The 17,112-nt window shown below is 45.6% G+C and overlaps 1 protein-coding gene across 1 annotated transcript in view; it reads right to left on the bottom strand.

Annotated features, from left to right (window-relative positions):
• Window positions 1-543: 543 nt before the first annotated feature.
• Window positions 544-17,112, bottom strand: part of fat2 (FAT atypical cadherin 2) — a 75,299-nt gene continuing 58,730 nt past the window's right edge. The window contains exons 21-28 of the mRNA XM_056439885.1: window positions 16,779-16,979; window positions 15,265-15,425; window positions 11,594-12,041; window positions 7,916-8,069; window positions 5,561-5,657; window positions 5,272-5,420; window positions 4,916-5,187; window positions 544-2,454 (exon numbers count right to left, since the gene is read on the bottom strand). Coding sequence (XP_056295860.1) covers window positions 1,919-2,454; window positions 4,916-5,187; window positions 5,272-5,420; window positions 5,561-5,657; window positions 7,916-8,069; window positions 11,594-12,041; window positions 15,265-15,425; window positions 16,779-16,979 — 2,018 coding nt within the window. The 3' untranslated portion in view covers window positions 544-1,918. The remainder of the gene's footprint in view (window positions 2,455-4,915; window positions 5,188-5,271; window positions 5,421-5,560; window positions 5,658-7,915; window positions 8,070-11,593; window positions 12,042-15,264; window positions 15,426-16,778; window positions 16,980-17,112) is intronic.

Below are 17,112 nucleotides of genomic sequence, written 5' to 3'. Positions count from 1 at the left end.
ATATTAAAATGTTATGAGATAGGATTTTAGAGTTTTCTTAAGCTGTAAGCCATAATCAGCAATATTAAAAGAATAAAAGGCTTGCAATATTTCAGTTGATTTGTAATGAATCCAGAATGCATGACATTTTTGTTTTTTTAATTGCATTACAGAAAATAAAGAACTTTATCACAATATTCTAATTTTCTGAGACAGTCCTGTATGTTTATATATATATATATATGTATATTTATTTAGTTTATATATTTGTTGTTGTTGAATAATTTAAAAATAAGACACTGTGGTTTCAAGACGGGAACCGGCACTACACACTAGATATGAGTGTGTGTGTGTGTGTGTATGTCTGTGTGAGTGTGTGTATATTTGTGTGTATGTGTTTGTGTATATGTTTGTGTGTGTGTATATATTTGTTTGTGTGTATGTGTGTTTTTGTATGCATGTGTGTGTGTGTGTGTATGTGTGTGTATGTTTGTTGTTGTTTATAAACTCACCGTTTTCACAAGACGCAGAGAAGACGAAGCGAGACGTGAAACGTCTCCGTGGTCGTTGGTAGAAGATAAAACCTTTATTCATACTCTGTTTACAATATCCAAACACAAAACCACAACAACAACAACAGAAAGACGGAATCTTAATAAAATCTCTCACAGAGAAACAACAAGCGACGCGGGACGGCCCACATCATACAAAATAAACTTCATGGACACAACGACACAGACAGCTGCACAGGGCGCCAGGTTACGACAGGTCTTCAGGAACACAACAACAACAACAACAACAATCGGATTCACTGACACGTCCTCAGATCTCACAATTAATAAGTTACAGAATCTGAAGGAAGTGAAGACGACGATGAAGACAACGACGATGAAGATGGTTTTTAGTATATGTGATCATTTGAAGACGAACTTTTGACCTTTAACAACATTCTGATATTTAACAAATACAAAACAAACAAATGTAATTTCTTACTCACACAATATAAACTGTTGACTTTCTGATGTAAATCTGTCAGTAGTTTAACGTTTAGGACCCAAATTATTCATCCAGGACATTCAAATCACAAGATGGAAGGTTTAAATCTTTATGTGATGAAAAACATTAAATTTAAATACAGACGGAAAGATTTATTTATTTACTTAATTACAGAAAAACAAAAAGTTAAGAGCTGAAATGAAACTATTTGCTTAAAAGCCATTTTTACGATATATTTGTCGCTCTAAGTTCATCGTGTGAAGGAAATGTCGACGATATTAAAACGATATTTATTTGTGGTTCTTAGCATTTTTTTTAGTTGTTGTTTACTCTTTTGAATGAAGCACAACAACGAGCTCTGGACCCTAAACAACATTTGCATATTTCCACCATATAAAATGGCTGCGTGGACGGAGGGGAAGGGGGGGGGGGGGGCACTGCAGAGCCGCTCCCAAAACAATAATACTGTCATCCAGCAGGAGGCGCTGAGACTTAAAACACACAGATAACAGGAAGTAAACACTCAAAAGTTTAAAACACGACCAACGTGTTGACGTGTTGGCGAGGATCCGGCCCTCGCCTTGTTGACAACAGCAACGTCAGCTGATTATATCCAACGACACGTTCCTCTCCCCGTGGCCGAGGAACGACGAACACGCGGCGAGGACGCCAACGATAAACGATAAACGGCGTTTACCTTTTCGGCGAAAGTTCGTCATCGGCCTCTCGGGGATTGTTCCTCGTCTTCTTTTACCGAGCGCCTCGCCGTCGTCTCTCAGTCAGAAAAAAAAGAAAGGATGAACGTCTGCTCTCCTTCCCCCCCGAGGAGCGGCGAGTAACCCCCCGTCTCCATCCGGACGCCTTTATCCGCCGTGGCGTGGACTCGCGGCGCCGACAGGAAGTGAGTCATCCCCCAAAAAGTAAAATAAAAGCCGCGCGCCCCTCAGAACATCACCTCCTCAGAGCTGCCGTAGTCGCTCTCCACCGGGCTGGAGCCGCCGTAGCTGCTCGGGTCCGGCCCCGCCCGCCTCACCTGAGGCTGGGCGCCGTTCGGTTTCTGAGGCGGTGGCGGGACCGGCGGCGGCGGCGGTGGCGGTGGCGGCGGCGGCGGGCCGGGCGGCTCGGCGTACGACGGCGCGGCCACGCTCAGCCGCATGCTCAGCCTCTTGTAGCCGGGCTCCGGGCCGCGGGCGTGCCGCGTGGGGTAGTAGCTGATGGCGGTGTACTCGTCGGGGCATTGCGCCCTGGGCAGCGGGAGCCCGTCGGGCCCCAGGAAGTCGTCCAGGTTCTGGTTGCTGTAGCACGGCGGCAGCGGCGCCCGGCGGTCCGCGCAGTGGTCCAGCGGGAACGGGAAGCCGCCGAACCGAGAGTTGCGGCGTGAGTCCACGGTGGAGTCGGCGGAGGACGCCTCCACGATGTCAAACTGGGGGAAGTCCTGCACCGCCGAGCGGCCGTAGTAGTCCGGGTCGGCCGGGTAGACTGAGGAGTCAATTAACCAATTAGAGAGGACATGAGTAAATTAACCAATTAGAGAGAACAGGAGTCAATTAACCAATTAGAGAGGACATGAGTAAATTCACCAATTAGAGAGGACCTGAGTTAATTAACCAATTAGAAAGGACATAGTACACGAGTCAATTAGTCAATTAGGAAGGACAAGGGACACAAGTCAATTAACCAATTAGATAGGACATGGGACATGAGTCAATTAACCAATTAGATAGTACATGAGTCAATTAACCTAATAGAGAGTATATGAGTCAATTAACCAATTAGAGAGGGCATGAGTCAATTAACCAGTTAGAGATGACATGTGTCAATTAACCAATTAGAGAGAACAGGGGACATTCATCAATTAACCAATTGGAGATGACATAAGTCGCTTAACCAATTAGAGGACATGAGTCAATTAACCAATTAGAGAGGACATGAGTCAATTAACCAATTAGAGAGGACATGATTCAATTAACCAATTGGAGAGGACATGAGTCAATTTACCAATTAGAAAGGGCATGAGTCAATTAACCAATTGGAGAGGACAGGAGTCAATTAACCACTTAGAGAGGACTTATTAAGCAAGCATGTCAGTTTCCAGCCTCCAACGTGAGAAGTAGAGGCTTCTCTCTCTCTTTCTTCACTTTGAGAACATCTCGTTGGGATTTATAATTAGACATTTAATATAATTGTCAGCTGGAAGGAAGCGTTCACCATTTATTTGCAGGCGCGACTAATCCTGGATAATTGAGGCCAATTTATGATATTTACATCCGATGCTTCTCGGTCAGTTATCGGCCGACACATTAAATATCTAAATATCTAATAACAAAACCTCTTAGGATGAAGGAGACACATCGATTCATAACTCGCTCCTCAAGAACAGAATTAATGCACTTTAGGGGAAGAATATAGATTTTCTGACTCTAAATTGGTTTGTTTTGAGAAGCAAAAGGTCCAAAGACAGCCGGGTGAAGAGCTCAGAGAGAGAGAGAGAAATAGAGAGGAGGGGGGATACAAACAAGTCTAATCGGCATGTGTCAGGAGGGATTTTGAGGAAACGCTCTGAACGTCTGCATATTAAATACATGCGTTGTGGATGTGGAGGAGGGGGCGTGTCCTAAAGCCGCCGCATCGACTTTCATCTTTCATATAAGATGGGAGTGGAGACCGGAGGGGGGGGGGGCTTCTCAAACCAAAGAGGTTTTAATTATCATTATAATAATTGTAATAAAAACACAAAAACTGCAATAAATGGAACAAAAGAAAAAAAGTGAAACAAAAGAAGAGGTCCATTGTTTCTATGATGGGGTCATGTGGGGTCAGAGGGCCTGGAAGGTCGGGTGGGGTCATGTGGGGGGGGGGCATGCAGGGTCAGAGGGCCTGGAAGGCATACGCCCGGGTCATGTGGGTGGGGGGGGGGTCATGTGTGTGTTTGGGTTGGGGTCATGTGGGGGGGTCATGTGGGGTCGGAGGGCCTGGGCGGCATTTGAGCCAGGAGGCACGAGGAGGATCCAGAGACAGGAAGTCGTCCTTTATTCTCCTGATGAGGTCGAGCAGACGAACGACCTGCCAGCGGGGAGCGACGATGACGAGCAGCCGCTCTTCATCGTCTCCACCGAGGATCGGTTACATGAAGAGAGAGAGAGAGAGATATATATGCCACGCATAAAGAGGAGACAGAGAGAGGTATGGAGGAGAGAGAGAGAGAGAACATGACAGAATAACAAAGGAGGAGAAGGACACGGAGTGAGTATGATGGAGGGAAGGAGACGAATGGACGAGAGGGAGATGATGAGAGGGGTAAGGAAGAGAGAGAGAGAGAGGGAAGGAAGGAAGAGAGAGAGCATGTGTGATGGAGGAAAGGGGGAGAGTAATGGACAAGAGGAAGATGAAGAGAGGTAAGGTAGAGAGAGAGGTAAGGAAGAGAGAGAGGGTTAAGGTAGAGAGAGAGGTAAGGTAGAGAGAGGTAAGGTAGAGAGAGAGGTAAGGAAGAGAGAGAGCATGACAGAATCATAAATCCTCTCTCTCCATACTTAATGTGTAGTGACTATTCTCTGGTGTCAAATGAAGTCTCTCCAGAGGTGTGTAGAGGCCCATCTCCAGTGTTCTAATGGTACATTGTGTTATCGCCTTAGAAGACTTGCGGAGGGGTAGAAAACCCTTTGAACCCTTTTTTATGTGAGCGCAGCTGAAAACAGTTACGCTGGTGAGAGAAGCTATAAAACTGGCCTTCCTTTGAGCCACAAGAAGAACGACATTAATATTTACCATAAAAATCATTATTTATAACCTCGTCAACGTCTCGACTAGATTTTATATTTTTTTGATAAATAAAAGTGTGAGACAGATTATCTTGTTGACCCCAAACTTTTGAACGGTCGTCTCTTTCCAGAAACACATGAGCTATAAACTAAGTGTTGGGTCAACGCGTCGTCCTGCTGACCTTCGTAGCCCTGGTCCCACTGGCTCTTCCTGATGGAGTCGTTGTCGGAGCCGGACGGCGGCCTGGCCGGGAGGTTGGGGGCGACGCTGCACACGACGGGCCTCTGCATCTTCGGAGAGGAAGCCCCGCCTCCCGACGACGCGATCTGGCTGCGGGGCCGCAGCGACCTGAAGGGCGTGTGGTCGAGGTCGTCGCCCAGCGAGCTCATCTCCAACGCGGTGGCCTCCTGGTGGCTGGACTTCCAGCCCTTGGTCAGACCGGGCTGGAAGTAGCTAGAGGGTGAGCAGAAGAGCAGAAGAGGGTTTGACCTTCAGGTCAAGACTCCTGCAAAGGGGGGGGGGGGGTCGAGCTCTTACCCGTTGGAGTCCTGCACGCAGACGGGCTTCTTCTTCTTCTGCTGGACGTAGCGCTTCCGGATGCAAACGAAGGCGCCGACCAGGAAGAGCAAGCCGAGCACGCTGGCGCTGATCTCCATGATCTCCACGTAGCCGATGACCGGAGACACCTGGCGGACACGCAGCGGTCCCAAGGTTACTGGACATGTCATCACACACACACACACACACACACACACACACACACACACACACACACACACACACACACACACACACACACACACACACACACACACTCATTACTGACCACTGGCAGCGGGTTGCAGTGGATGGAGCCGGCAGTGACTTTACAATCGAAGCCTCCGGGACACGGATTGGGCCAACACTCCGTTTTATTGTGACACCTGAAGGAGGCGAGACAGTTGAGAGGGAAGCAAATGTCTCAAAAGCTGCATTATCTCTCCTGACCACCAGGGGGCGACTCCTCTGGTTGTATAGAAGTCTATGCTTCATGTGTTAAAGCTGCATTCTCTCTCCTGACCACCAGGGGGCGGCGACTCTGGTTGTATAGAAGTCTATGCTTCATGTGGTAAAGCTGCATTCTCTCTCCTGACCACCAGGGGGCTCCTCTGGTTGTATAGAAGTCTATATAATGACTCTACTTCTCTCTTGATGTTTTCCCTCAGGAAACATTGTAAACATGAGTTTATGTCTCAGTCTCTAGTTTGTAATCAGCTGGAATAAAAACGTGATTCAGGATATAAATATAAACGTATGTATATATATAAATATATAGAATAGTCCAGATTGCCTTGAATAAGCTGTAAACTGTTGGTGTCTGAGTTTGAGGCGCTCCAGTCGTCGTGTACTTTGAACTCCACCACGGGAAAAATCTGTATTATATATATATATCAACATTTTTTTTGCCGAACTCGATGACATTCGTGTCATGTGACGCACTCGTGGAGGTACTGATAACACATCGATTTGTGCGTTTTACGAGACACGCGGCGAACTCCCGTTTCCTGAAATTAGGAATCCGAGCCCGAGGTCGAGTTAATCGGGAACGCCACCGGGAACACGCGTCACCCTCGACTCCCACGAGGAGCGACGACGTCCTAAACGAAGGGAGGAACATGCAGATGAGGCTGTACATCCTGTGAGTGGAACGCAACCAGCTGGCTGATGAACCCGTGTGTGTGTGTGTGTGTGTGTTATAGTATGCACCCGATCATATATGCGCGCAACATTAAAAACGGTGCAAGTGTTGCTGCATATAATGAGGCTTGTGCTGGTGTTTGTAGTGAGTCGGCCATGTTGACATGATAATGTGTGTGTGCGTGTCCAATTATGGTTTGTGTATGCGTGTGTGTGTGTGTGTGTCAGTGATTTGGGAGGGTCACAGCTGCAGGTAATTATCTTCCTCACATTTATAAAATGTAATTAAAGTTACTTATTTAAATATAAACAGGTGACTGTATATAATAAGTGGACCGTTGCTTTGCATATGGACATCTTTAAGCCTGGAATTCTGCATTATTCATATATATATGTATATACAGGACTGTCTCAGAAAATTAGAATATTGTGATAAAGTTCTTTATTTTCTGTAATGCAATTAAAAAAACAAAAATGTCATGCATTCTGGATTCATTACAAATCAACTGAAATATTGCAAGCCTTTTATTCTTTTAATATTGCTGATTATGGCTTACAGCTTAAGAAAACTCTAAAATCCTATCTCATAAAATTTTAATATTTCCTCAGACCAAGTAAAAAAAAGATTTATAACAGCTGAGTGTTTGTCAAGGCTCAGGAAACCCTTGCAGGTGTTTCGAGTTAATTAGACAATTCAAGTGATTTGTTTAATACCCTACTAGTATACTTTTTCATGATATTCTAATATTTAGAGATAGGATATTTGAGTTTTCTTAAGCTGTAAGCCATAATCAGCAATAAATCAGAATAAATATTTTCTGGCATTACCATGAAAATAAAGAACTTCATCACAATATTCTAATTTTCTGAGACAGTCCTGTATATATACATATATATATATATGTGTTTTATATTTATATATATATATATTTATTTAAATAAATAGATATATATAAATATAAAACATATATATGTATATGTATATATATAAATATAAAACACATATATATGCGTGTATATATATATACACGCATATATATATATATATGTATTCATGTATATATATATGTTTTATATTTATATATATATATATATGTTTTATATTTATATATATATATATATGTTTTTTATTTATATATATGTTTTTTATTTATATATATATATTTTCAAATAAATATATAAGTATACATACATATATATATATATTTTCTTTATTTAGGAGACCAACATTTCAGCGATATCTTTAATGACGTGAAAAAAAACACGCCGAGAAATAGTGAAAAGTTGTAAGACGAAAACACTGCACGACGACGTCAAAGAGACCTGTCAATCACCTGGTAGCCCCGCCCCTAAAGCGCCCCCTGCTCTATGGTCAGTTTGACTCTAAATGACCGTGATGTACTGAATGATGACATCATGCGGTGTGGAAGAAGACCTGAAGCTGGAGACTGAGAAGCTCCTGCACGTTAGTAAAGTGACACACGTGACATAAGCGTGTGTTTACCGTGTGTCCGTGTTGTCCGGCTTGCAGTTGCACATGTAACCTTGAGGTTTGGGCACGCACTCGCGGTCCCGGGCGCACGGCCGCGAGGCGCACGGGTTGTCGAGCAGCTCGCAGCGGGCGCCGTGGAAGAGTCCCGCACACCTGCAGCGCGGCTCTGCAGAGTGAAGGAAACACAGCCGGACGTGTGAGAGCAGACCTTCATCCCCAGGGCGCGATCAAAGCAAAGGTCACGGGGAGGTCACGGGGATCCGGTGGAGGACACGACAGTCTCTGGCGTTCAGAAAGAGCTCGCGGAGCTGTGGCTCGTCTCTGTGGAGAAACTGGTCACAAGCAAAGTCCAGCAGCAGCAACACGATGTTCTGGAACAGCCGACCTCGTGTGTTCAAACATCACAAATACAGAAGCACCTGAGAGAAGGAAAAGAAACTATTTAACTAGTATTAGCCTTAAACTAGTACTTAAATGTCTTAAACAAGTATTAGAATGCCTAAAACCAGTCTGAAAATATCTTAAAATAGTATTAGAATGTCTTAAAATAGTATTAACATGTCTTAAACTCGTAATAAAATGTCTTAAACTAGTATTAAAATGTCTTAAACTAGTATTAAAATGTCTTCAACTAGTATTAAAATGTCTTAAACTCGTAATAAAATGTCTTAAAATAGTATTAAAATGTCTTAAACTAGTAATAAAATGTCTTACACTAGTAATAATATGTCTTAAACTAGTATTAAAATGCCTTAAACTAGAATTAACATGTCTTAAACTAGGATTAAAATGTCTTAAACCAGTCTGAAAATATCTTAAAATAGTATTAAAATGTCTTCAACTAGGATTAAAATGTCTTAAACTAGTATTAAATTACCTTCAACCAGTATTAGACTGCTTTAAACCGGTATTAAAATGTCTTTAACCAGAATTAAACTGCCAGTAATCAAATATCTTAAACATATGAAAATACCTTAAACTAGTTTTAAAATGTATTAAACCAGTTAACCTGCCTTGTTCATATCATGTTCTTTCTTCTTAAAACACGAGGAGAGGCTTTCCTCTGCGTGTGTGTGTGTGTGTGTGTGAGTGTGTATGTGTGTGTGTGAGTGTGTGTGTGTGTGAGTGTCCTCCCTGATGGATCTCTTTGGGGAACAATCTGTATTTGTGTGTTTTTCACCCACATAACTGAACTGTGACTTGACGTGATGATGAACAACGCCCCCGGGAGAAGTAAGACCTCCCGTGACCTCCTGTGACCTCCCGTGACCTCCTGTGACCTCCCGTGACCTCCCGTCCCGGAGCCCTCGGGGGCCACGTGAGCATTTCCTCCTCGGACTGAAGGAGAATGAGAACCTGTGAGTTGGGACCCGACCGGGCGGCGGCTCTCACGATAACGTTTGTTTACGCCGCTCAGAGATGCGTATCGTCTGCGCCGCGAGCCGAGGAAATACTAATCCTCCGAAAGCTGCGGGTGTTCAGGTGCTTATCAGACCTCTGGATGAACGACACCAGACTCCTCTTGGTGGAGCAGAGGGAACATTAAGAAAGACGCTGATGCATTCGGCCAATCAGCGATGACCTCAGAGGGCCTCTGAGGAGGGGGAGCTGGTCCTGCCTGGCTTGAGAGGGTGAGACTGAGGGTGAGAGAGAGAGGGTGAGACTTGGAGGGTGAGACAGAGAGGGTGAGACTTGGAGGGTGAGACTGAGAGGGTGAGACTTGGAGGGTGAGACTGAGAGGGTGAGACAGAGAGGGTGAGACTGAGAGGGTGAGACTGAGAGGGTGAGACTGAGGGTGAGAGAGAGAGGGTGCGACTGAGAGGGTGAGACTGAGGGTGGGAGAGAGAGGTGAGACTGAGAGGGTGAGACTGAGGGTGAGACTGAGGTGAGACTGAGAGGGTGAGACTGAGAGGTGAGACTGAGAGGTGAGACTGAGGTGGTGAGAGAGAGAGGTGAGACTGAGAGGTGAGACTGAGGGAGAGGGTGAGACTTGAGGGTGAGACTGAGAGGGTGAGACAGAGGGTGAGACTTGGAGGGTGAGACTGAGAGGGTGAGACAGAGAGGGTGAGACTGAGAGGGTGAGACTGAGAGGGTGAGACTGAGGGTGAGAGAGAGAGGGTGCGACTGAGAGGGTGAGACTGAGGGTGGGAGAGAGAGGGTGAGACAGAGAGGGTGAGACTGAGAGGGTGAGACTGAGAGGGTGAGACTGAGGGTGAGAGAGAGGGTGCGACTGAGAGGGTGAGACTGAGGGTGGGAGAGAGAGGGTGAGACAGAGAGGGTGAGACAGAGAGGGTGAGACTGAGAGGGTGAGACTGAGAGGGTGAGACTGAGAGGTGAGACTGAGAGGTGAGACTTGGAGGGAGAGGGTGAGACAGAGAGGGTGAGACTGAGAGGGTGAGACAGAGAGGGTGAGACATGGAGGGTGAGACTGAGAGGGTGAGACAGAGAGGGTGAGACAGAGAGGGAGAGACTGAGAGGGTGAGACTGAGGGTGAGAGAGAGAGGGTGCGACTGAGAGGGTGAGACTGAGGGTGGGAGAGAGAGGGTGAGACAGAGAGGGTGAGACTGAGAGGGTGAGACTGAGAGGGTGAGACAGAGAGTGTGAGACAGAGAGGGTGAGACTGAGAGGGTGAGACTGAGGGTGGGAGAGAGAGGGTGAGACTGAGAGGGTGAGACAGAGAGGGTGAGACTGAGAGGGTGAGACAGAGAGGGTGAGACTTGGAGGGTGAGACTGAGAGGGTGAGACTGAGAGGGTGAGACTGAGAGGGTGAGACTTGGAGGGTGAGACAGAGAGGGTGAGACTTGGAGGGTGAGACTGAGAGGGTGAGACTTGGAGGGTGAGACAGAGGGTGAGACAGAGAGGGTGAGACTTGGAGGGTGAGACAGAGAGGGTGAGACTTGGAGGGTGAGACAGAGGGTGAGACTTGGAGGGTGAGACAGAGAGGGTGAGACTGAGAGGGTGAGACTGAGAGGGTGAGACAGAGAGGGTGAGACTTGGAGGGTGAGACTTGGAGGGTGAGACTGAGAGGGTGAGACAGAGAGGGTGAGACTTGGAGGGTGAGACTGAGAGGGTGAGACAGAGAGGGTGAGACAGAGAGGGTGAGACTTGGAGTGTGAGACTGAGAGGGTGAGACAGAGAGGGTGAGACTTGGAGGGTGAGACTGAGAGGGTGAGACAGAGAGGGTGAGACTGAGAGGGTGAGACTGAGAGGGTGAGACAGAGAGGGTGAGACTTGGAGGGTGATACTGAGAGGGTGAGACAGAGAGGGTGAGACAGAGAGGGTGAGACTTGGAGGGTGAGACTGAGAGGGTGAGACAGAGAGGGTGAGACTTGGAGGGTGAGACTGAGAGGGTGAGACTTGGAGGGTGAGACTGAGAGCGTGAGACTGAGAGGGTGAGACTTGGAGGGTGAGACAGAGAGGGTGAGACAGAGAGGGAGAGACTGAGAGGGTGAGACTTGGAGGGAGAGGGTGAGACAGAGAGGGTGAGACTTGGAGGGAGAGGGTGAGACAGAGAGGGTGAGACTTGGAGGGAGAGGGTGAGACAGAGAGGGTGAGACTTGGAGGGAGAGGGTGAGACAGAGAGGGTGAGACTTGGAGGGAGAGGGTGAGACAGAGAGGGTGAGACAGAGAGGGTGAGACTGAGAGGGGAGCGCTTGATTTACCGACTCCGGATGATTCTGTGGCCCTCACCTGCGCTGCCGGCGTCCTCACAGACGCCTCCGTTGTGGCACGGCCGGTCGTCGCACCCCCCCGCCCTGCCGCAGCATTGGTACACCCCGAACACCCGCCTGCGCCCCGTCGCCCCGGGCCACTCCGCCGCGTCGCCCGCTCTGATTGGCTCCCCGTTGAACTCCAGGGCCTCCAGGCAGCCGGCGAAGCCCCCCGGACGCGGCCGGAGCCCCGGGGCCCCGGAGGCCCCGAAGAGCAGAGCGCCGTGCGGGCGCAGCATCCGGCACGGCTCCGCCAGCGGGACGGAGGCCGGGCGCCGCCGGTCCAGGGTCAGCCGCAGGGCGCTGCCGTTGACCTCCAGCAGGACGGCGTGCCACCGGCCGTCGGACACCGGGTCGGACGTGACGAGCAGCGAGCCGGGCGCCGCGGCGCCGCAGCCGAACCGGAAGTGCAGCTCGCCGTCGGTCAGCTGGGGAGAGAAGACGAGGGTCCGTTAGAGAGAGGAAGAGGAGAAGCTTCTCAGGGGGAGGAGTCGGGATTCATCTGACCGTGTTCATGTTTCATCAGAAAGAGTTTCTCAGGGTTATTGATTCATTTTATTGGTTTTTAGAACAACCTCAACTTCAGTATCAATATAATATATTCAGAGGAATCTCAGAAATAAATCTCATTCTGCTTCGCCTGAAAATTTTGTTATACAATATATATATATAATATATGTTATATAATATATATTGTATATATATTGTTATATTATATATTATATATAACATATTGTATATATTGTATATATATATTGTTATATAATATATATTATATTATATATATATATATTATATAACATATATTATATATATTGTATTTATATATATTGTTATATATGTTGTTATAATATATATAACATATATCACCAGCATCACCTTCTCCGGTCAGAACATTTCACTCTCGTCAACTGTCACCAATCTGGGTGTTAAAATGGATCCTCACCTGACCTTTGAGGCCCACATCAAACAAACATGCAAGACCTCCTTCTACCACCTCAGAAATATTGCTAAACTCCGTCCCTCACTCAGCCTATCAGATGCTGAAAAGCTTGTCCATGCCTTTGTCTCCTCCAGGCTGGATTACTGTAACGCACTTCTCATTGGGACTTCTGCCAAGAACATCCAGAAGCTGCAATACATCCAGAACAGTGCTGCTAGGATCCTGATGAGAGTGCGGAAGTATGAGCACATCACGCCCATACTCAAATTATTGCATTGGCTCCGGTCTCACTCAGGATTGACTACAAAATCACCCTCTTCACCTATCAGTGCATTCATGGAAATGCGCCCTCATATATCAAAGAACTTCTCACCCCACAAAATTCCACGAGGAGCCTACGCTCTGAAAAGGCAAACCTCCTTCTTCCCCCCAGGACCAAACTGAAAATTATGGGAGACCGAGCCTTCTGCTCCGCTGCTCCGAGACTGTGGAATGCCCTCCCAAACCAGCTGAGGACACCACAGACTGTGGATGTTTTTAAAAAAGGCCTAAAAACACACCTTTTTAGAATAGCTTTTCACTAGATTTGAACATAGACGTCGCTGCTTTTATTCTGTTTTATCTAAACCATTTTTACTTTGTAGCACTTTGAGTTTTGCCCATGCAAATTAAAAAGTGCATTATAAATATAATCTATTATTATTATTATTATTATATATGTTGTTATATAATGTATATATATATGTATATATATACTGTATGTGTTGTTATATAACACATATATATATATATATATATAATAATATATTATATATATGTGTATATATATATGTTGTTATATAATATATGTATATATATTATAACATATATTATATATATATATCTATATTATTTATATATATATATATATATATCTATATAACACCATCAGAGGCTAGAAGTGTCCGTCCAGGTGCGTTAACGGACTCTTTACTCGTCTAATTGTGTCAGTTGGCATTTGAAGAGCATCTCAGGGACTTTGTTATTCTACGTAGCGGTGGTTGTTATATTGATCTCGTATTATAGTAATTCTGTGTGATTATCCCACGGGAAGTATTGATTGTGCCGGTTTCGCAGGTCTGAGCACGTGTCTTTGTTCGAAAGGGGATAAAAGGTGATTTATCATTGTTTAAAAACAGGGTTGTATTTCTGTATTTAAGTTTAAATATAGTAGCTGGAGTGAAACCAGCTTCTGACCTGCAGAGAGCGAGTTGTTCTCTGCAGGTCCGAGTCGGTTATAGATCCAGCGTCCAGGAATCCGCCTTTGAGAAGTCAACAAGTCCGATCAATAGCGCTCCATCACGGCTCGTCAGAGCGCCGCCCGCTGGAGGCCGCGCGGCGCCCGGGAGAGACGTCACGTGAATACATTCATATCGTGATTAAGGCTGCCGATGTTCCGGCTGCAGCCGCTCTTCAAAAGCTCTGCTCGTCTTCTCTTTGTTTGTGGTTCAGAACAATATTTAGTTTGACGTCAACAGCTTCTGTTACGAAACGCAAACGAAGAATCTGAACGGTCGAGGACGGCCTCAAATCTTCAGGCGCTGTCGGATTTAAAGAGACAGTAACGACAAGACTTTTTAGATGTTCTGCCTCTTTTGTAGTTTCTTGTCTCTTTGTGGTTGTTTTTCATCTTTGTGGTTGTTTCAAGAATCTTTGTGGTTGTTTCTTGTCTCTTTATGGTTTTTTGTCTCTTTGTGTGAGTTTTGTGGCTGTTTCTTTACTCTTTGTGTTAGTTTCTTGTCTCTTTGCGGTTGTTTTTCATCTTTGTGGTTGTTTCGTGTCTCTTTATGGTTGTCTGTCTCTTTGTGGTTGTTTTTTGTCTTTGTGTTAGTTTTGTGTCTCTTTGTGGTGGTTTTGTGGCTGTTTCTTTACTCTTTGTGGTTGTTTCTTGTCTCTTTGTGGTGGTTTCTTGTCTGTTTGTTGTTGTTTTGTGTCTCTTTGTGTTGGTTTCTTGTCTGTTTGTGGTGGTTTCTTTTCTCTTTACTCTTTGTGGCTGTTTCTTTACTCTTTGTGGTTGTTACCCGTCTCTTTGTGGTTGTTTTTCATCTTTTTGTTAGTGTTATGTCTCTTTGTAATTGTTTTGCCTCTATGTTCTCTTGGAAGTCACGCCGTGTCTCTTCGTGGTCCTTTTGCATCTCCTTCTAGCTGCTCCGTCTCTGAGTGTCATGTGCGTTTGTTTGTTTGTGACTGTTTGTTCGCTCGGGTCTTCAAACTGCTGCCTGTCAGCTCGGAGCTGTCTCTCATCAAGTCCTCTTTACTTCTTCTCCACCGGCCTCCGGCGGCTTTTCCTTCCAAACGGCTGCAAATTTCCATTAAAAAAAAGACTTAAAAAGTCCGCCGTGCAGACGCAGAAGAGAATTAGCGTCAGTAAACAGAACCGTGACGCTCAGCGTGCTGAGGACACAGAAAGCGTGCGGAGGACTCCTCGGTGAGAAATCCCCTTTGAAGCCACAATGAATTCGTTCTTGCAGCGTGGAAACCCAAAAACGCCACTTTTGAAGTTATCCTGGAATCTAAAATGAGTGAATATTCTGCCCGAGTGCACGCCGACGTGGAACCAATGAGGAGAGCTGCCTTTCAAATCCTTCTCCAGCGTGTGTGTATCACTCTGATTTATAAGAGACGATCATCCGCTGCACACGTTCTAGAAGAGATGAAGAGATGAGTACCTGCAGCGCCCCCCATGCGGTGGAGCCGTTGGTGGCCACGATGAGGCCCTGGCGCTGCACCGTCCTGAACCGCAGCGACAGCCTGAAGTCCTGCTGGTCCTCGTCCAGCTGGTGGAGGAACTTCAGGTACGAAGGAGCGCCGTCGAGCCTCAGGGCCGACTCTGAGGAGCAGAGAGGGAGCGCCACTTAGAATATAGACACATCAAATATAGACACGCACACACACACACACACACACACACACACTTGAGCCAGATGACTCACACTCGCTGTGTTTCTTTCTCCTGATTGTTTCATTCTTAATTGGCATCCATTAAATGAGACTCAAGCCTTTTGCTGCTCTGGTTTCAGATTCTTACGTCTCAGTTCATGTTTTCATTCGGTTGTTTGACATTAAATTAAATTACTGACATGATGTCAAGTTACTCATAGTATATATATATATATATATATATATATACAGGACTGTCTCAGAAAATTAGAATATTGTGATGAAGTTCTTTATTTTCTGTGATGCAATTAAAAAAACAAAAATGTCATGCATTCTGGATTCATTACAAATCAACTGAAATATTGCAAGCCTTTTATTCTGATTTATTGCTGATTATGGTTTACAGCTTAAGAAAACTCAAATATCCTATCTCTAAATATTAGAATATCATGAAAAAGTATACTAGTAGGGTATTAAACAAATCACTTGAATTGTCTAATTAACTCGAAACACCTGCAAGGGTTTCCTGAGCCTTGACAAACACTCAGCTGTTATAAATCTTTTTTTTTACTTGGTCTGAGGAAATATTACAATTTTATGAGATAGGATTTTAGAGTTTTCTTAAGCTGTAAGCCATAATCAGCAATATTAAAAGAATAAAAGGCTTGCAATATTTCAGTTGATTTGTAATGAATCCAGAATGCATGACATTTTTGTTTTTTAATTGCATTACAGAAAATAAAGAACTTTATCACAATATTCTAATTTTCTGAGACAGTCCTGTATATAGTATATATATATATATGTGTTGTTATATAACACATATATATATATATTATAATATATTATATATATGTGTATATATATGTGTTGTTATATAATATATGTATATATATTATAACATATATATATATATATATACTATATCAAGTGTGTTCATACTCTGAACATCAACTCTTGACTTTGATCTTTTTGAGGCGAGCAGAAGATAACTAAGTACAAAAGAAGCAGCCGGTGAAGCCCAGATCCAGAAATCCAGCCGTATTTTGCTGCTTTTCTTTTTCCTTCACGTGATTCTGCTTTTATTTGACTCGACATCCTCTCGTACTCTTTATGTGGGGATTAAGATTGTTGGTGGTCATGTGATACACAACTAGACCCACTTAATCCTAACAGATTCAAAGGTCTTCCTCCCTGGTTCACGTGCTCACGGCGTGCTCACGGCGTGCTCACGGCGTGCTCACGGCGTGCTCACGGCGTGCTCACGGCGGCGCCCGCCCCCCCCTCATTGGCCCAGCCGTACCGTTACACGGGCACACGCTCTCCCAGGCGTGCCGTGGGGTGATGTAACCGGCTCTGGCGGTGGCGAAGTGGCTCAGTCCCTCCGCCGCCAGCCGGACGGCGTTCCTGCAGCCGCGCGGCGGGCAGCCGGCGCCCAGGCAGCCGTTGTGGCTCAGGTGGAGGATGCTGAGGCCCAGAGAGTCCTCCAGGTCCGACACGATGCCTGCAGGGGTCAGGGGTCAGGCGGCACATTACAGACTCACTCTGGGAGCAGATGACACGAGATGTGGAACGATGTCGTAGTTTTGACTGTTTGTCCACAACATTAAAACATTTATATTATATCTGAGTCGTGT

Source organism: Pseudoliparis swirei, chromosome 19 (genome assembly GCF_029220125.1).
Source record: "Pseudoliparis swirei isolate HS2019 ecotype Mariana Trench chromosome 19, NWPU_hadal_v1, whole genome shotgun sequence".
Lineage (NCBI taxonomy): Eukaryota > Metazoa > Chordata > Actinopteri > Perciformes > Liparidae > Pseudoliparis > Pseudoliparis swirei.
Note: the sequence above shows the minus strand (reverse complement) of the source record. Positions and strands in the feature narration are given on the sequence as shown.